The sequence below is a fragment of the Abramis brama genome (genome assembly GCF_963993115.1).
Source record: "Abramis brama genome assembly, chromosome: 14".
NCBI lineage: Eukaryota > Metazoa > Chordata > Actinopteri > Cypriniformes > Leuciscidae > Abramis > Abramis brama.
Window position 1 is genome coordinate 37235840 of NC_139976.1, and position 3993 is coordinate 37239832.

The window sequence follows — 3993 nt, forward strand, 5'->3', positions numbered from 1 at the left end:
AGGACTTCCATAGTGTTTATTTTTTTCCATACTATGGTAGTCAATGGGTGTCCATCAAATGTTTACTTCCCTATATTCTTCAAAATATCGTCTTATATGTTCATCAGAAGAAAGAAATTCATACAGTTTTGGAACAATGATGACAGAATTGTAATTTTTGGATGAATTAACTCTTTAACGGCCTGTCTGCATTCCCCTGTCATTAGCATGGACAAGGACAGTCCAGACGTGCATCAGGAGCTGAACAAACTGAAGACGAAGATCCAGGAGGCTCGGGAGCAGATCTCTGGCATGCCGGGGATCGACATGAGTCCTGCGCTTCAGGAGAACAAACTACAGACCCTCCGAGAGCAGGTCCAGACCAAGAACCAGCTTCTGCAGAAATACAAGAGCCTGTGCATGTTCGACATCCCCAAACCTTCGTGAGAGAAAACATGAACACTTGTTTACACCGAGAGAGGCCACACTGATTACTTAGACTATTTGTACTGTTTGTATATATATTTGTTTTGTTTTTATTTTGGGCATAGCATTTGCAACATCATGTTTAGTGTCTGTAAATTGTTATTATGTTCTTTACCTTTGTCATAGTTTGTGCATTAAATTCAGTCATTTCTTTAGTAGAGGTTTTCAGTTGCACTTAATGAAACCATATTTACTTGAGCTGAGACAATATTGAGGTCTGTCTTAAAACATTTAAATGAGTGAAACGACAAGCAATTTCGCTCCATGTCAACAAAAAACTAGGTGTTTTCAGGTTATTCTGCATTTTTAAAGAATATATCTGGAATATTTATCCTCAATAGACTTGCAGCAAGTAGATGAAACTGGTTTGGCACTTTATTTTACAATCCTGTTCCCTATGTACTTATTATAGTTATTACAATAACTGGGTAATAACTAGGTACACACCCTGAATCTACCCCTAAAACTAACCTTAACCCAAGAAGTTACCTTAAATTACCAGTACTGTTTTAGGTAAGTACACATAAGTGCTTGTATACTGTAAAGTGCTCATGTTGAGGCCTCGTTTCAAGCCATAACAGATTGGTACATTTTCTTGGTAACAAGTGTGTGCACAACATACACATGTCAATATTGTGAGAATCCTAGAAGGTATTCTCTTATTTATCTGGAATATTTATACTCAAGGTGAGCTTAAGCAGCAAGTTTATATATATATTTATTTTAAAATATACTCGGATACAATATTGGAGCCTCATTCCAAGCCATAATGGATTAATTACTAGCTGTGTTTGTTTGCATACAGATAATGATTATTTGAGCATCATAGAATGTATTTTGAGATTATTCTGCATATTTTAAAAATGTAACTTGAATATTTAGACTTGATGGGTTTAAGCCAGATTAGATCAAACCATATTTTTCTGACTCAAGCCATAATAGATCATTTTCAAGTCGTTTTTGCTGGCATGGAGTAAGCACACAACAAATGACAACATCCTAGGTTTTTTTTCCTCTTCAGATTACTGTTTTTCCAGATAGGCTTAAGCTGCACGTTTATATGAAACCATATTTTTGAGTGTCCTAGGGTATTTTCAGATTGTTCTGCAGTTTTAAACCCTTACTTGTTCGTGTCGGTCAAAAATGACCTTTTTTTCTTATTTCAATGAAATGATTGTACTATATTTTAGTTCAATAATATTTAATAGTTTGTATTTCCACTTGGTGAAATTTGTCACGTGTGACTTTTTCCAGAACACTTAACCTTTTCAAATCACGTCCATGATTTCTGTGTGTTCATACAGCAACAATTCTATAAAAATATTAACTATTAATCAAACAGCACCAGAGGGTTAAAGGAAATATCTGGACTATATTAGATTGCGCCACTGCAGTCGTAGGTCTGTAAGAACATAAATGCTTCGGAAAGTGACGATGAAACATGCGTATTCTTGACAAAGGCTTTTATTTCAGTCTTCCAAAAGTGTTGAGTTCAACAATGACATAGAAGAATAAATATACATTCATTGACAATAAAAAAATTGTTCAAAATGCAAAAAAACATTCAAGTTGATTTCTTTGTGATAAAGTTTAACCAAAAAAAAAAATAATTATGTAAACAGCTGACATTGCAACTCCGTTCAGCACCCAAAAAAGGCAAATGTTCTAACAAAGCACATTTTTAAGCATGGAGTTGATACTTGTAAGCCACATCACAGAGCGCTCAGACTGACCAGAACAAAGTCGCTATTCTGTACAGGAGACCTCGCGAGATTACATGCGCGTCCACGTCGCGAGGTGAGAGCTCAAGCCGATGACTTTTACCGGTTCGACCGCGACTCTTTCGGAGTCACCGGGATTTGCACAACAACAGTGTGCTTTTAATGATAACCGTAGCAGTGCGTTAAACGACACGGTTTTAGCTAATACTGCATCTTTCTTTATCTTTGGTCTGTCCGCCTCCTATCGTCTTCTCTTTAATGTACATTAAGTCACTGTGGACGCTCGGGCGGCGCGCAAAAGGCGCAACGATCCCGTACGCGTCTCCGTCCTTAACCTTCTTGTTTCTGAAAGACTTTTTGTGGAGAATGTCACAGTACTGCACGGACACCTTGCGATGGAGGTCCGGGCTCATCTCGTTGGGTAGTTTTGCGAGAGCGAAGAGTCTTTGAAACATCTGGTCGACGTTCGTGTTCCTCTTGGCGGAGATCTCGAAGTACGCGCATTGCTCGTCCCCCGCGATCAGTTGCTCGATCTCGTCGCGCTGAACCTCTCGGTAAAACTCGCGGTCGCCCTTGTTCCCGCAGATCACCAGCGGCACGTCCACGTTCTCTTTGGTCTTGTTTTTAAGGCAGGATTTGGTCTCGTAGATCTGCTGTTTGAGCCGCTGCACCTCGTGAAAAGACTCGCGGTTGTCCAGACTGAACACCAGGATGAAAACATCACCTGTGGCCAAAAGAAGAGGGGGAACGATTAGACATTTTGAATTAGCCAACAGTATCACTCTAAAAAAATAAAAGTTATTTATTGGCATTGATGGTTCCATGAAGAACCTTTAAAATCCAAAAAAGTTCTTTACACTAAAAAATGCTGGGTTGTTTCAACCCAGGTTTGGATCAAATATGGACAAACCCAATCGTTAGGTTTGAAATTTGAATTACAATTTTGAAACCAATGGTTTGTCCACATTTTAAAATTAAAATTTTAAACTCAACTGTAGGGTTTGACCATTGAAACAACCCAGCATTTTTAGACATTGTAGATTTTTTGGTCCATTACACTTTTAAGATCTGCTCACTGAAAGGTTCTTCTATTAACCAAAAATGCTTCTTCTATGGCATGGTTTTATTTGATAAGATATTTACCTGTCAGAATAGACAGTCTCCTCATAGCTGGGAACGGATGATTCCCTGAAGTATCCAAGATGTCCAGTTGGTACACCTCTCCCTTGATGCTGTAGAGTTTCCTGTGAAAGTCCTCTATGGTCGGCGTGTACTGTTCCTCAAAGCGCCCGTTCAGAAACCGGGACACGATCGCCGTTTTCCCAACTTTGGTGGATCCGAGAATGACCATCCTGTAGCAGTTTTTCGCTGGGATGTCAAACTCATTCTCTGAAGGACTCATTTTCTTGATCATGTTTGTCTTGTGTGTGGTTTTGAGCCGGAGTAGTAAAGAATAGCTGGTTGTGTTGTAAGTTTGCAGTGGCTGTTGCTTCTGAAGCTTCTAATGATGAAGAGCTTCTATTTAAACGTGCTCGCGCCCCGCCCCCCGTGCGCGTCACCGCGGGCCAGTGCAACTGGTGCGTCAGTTTGTGTGGATCAGTGCTTTCTGGTGCAACTAATACCAGGAACATTGGCTGAGAGGAAAAGTACTTCACGCTGTGTATCAAGTTCCCTATTTAAAAAAAACAATATGTAATTTACCTGTAAAGCATTGCAAATGTTTCTGCGTAGAGATCAGAATGCATAGGCTCCTATTTGTACTGTAAAATATTGTTAATATGATGCTTTTATTTCATAGGCATATGTG

General features: G+C 39.3%; 2 protein-coding genes across 2 annotated transcripts in view; one reads left to right on the forward strand and one right to left on the reverse strand.

The window, feature by feature from the left end:
- Positions 1 to 620, forward strand: part of med9 (mediator complex subunit 9) — a 996-nt gene extending 376 nt beyond the window's left edge. The window contains exon 2 of the mRNA XM_084135183.1: positions 207 to 620. Within this exon, the coding sequence (XP_083991309.1) occupies positions 207 to 426 (220 nt within the window). The 3' untranslated portion in view covers positions 427 to 620. The remainder of the gene's footprint in view (positions 1 to 206) is intronic.
- Positions 621 to 1911: 1291 nt separating this feature from the next.
- On the reverse strand, positions 1912 to 3704 carry rasd1 (RAS, dexamethasone-induced 1). Its single transcript, XM_084135182.1, has 2 exons — positions 3330 to 3704; positions 1912 to 2910 (listed from the first exon to the last, which is right to left on the reverse strand). Exons 1-2 carry the CDS (start codon positions 3598 to 3600, stop codon positions 2384 to 2386), a joined length of 798 nt encoding a protein of 265 aa, XP_083991308.1. The 5' UTR covers positions 3601 to 3704; the 3' UTR covers positions 1912 to 2383.
- Between the last annotated feature and the right edge of the window lie 289 nt (positions 3705 to 3993).

Coding starts and splice junctions, on each gene's coding strand:
- rasd1 (XM_084135182.1), bottom strand. CDS start 3,600: ATGATCAAGAAAATGAGTCCTTCAGAGAATGAGTTTGACATCCCAGCG. Junction 2,911..3,329: donor GAGACTGTCTATTCTGACAG/GTAAATATCTTA, acceptor TTTTGGCCACAG/GTGATGTTTTCATCCTGGTG.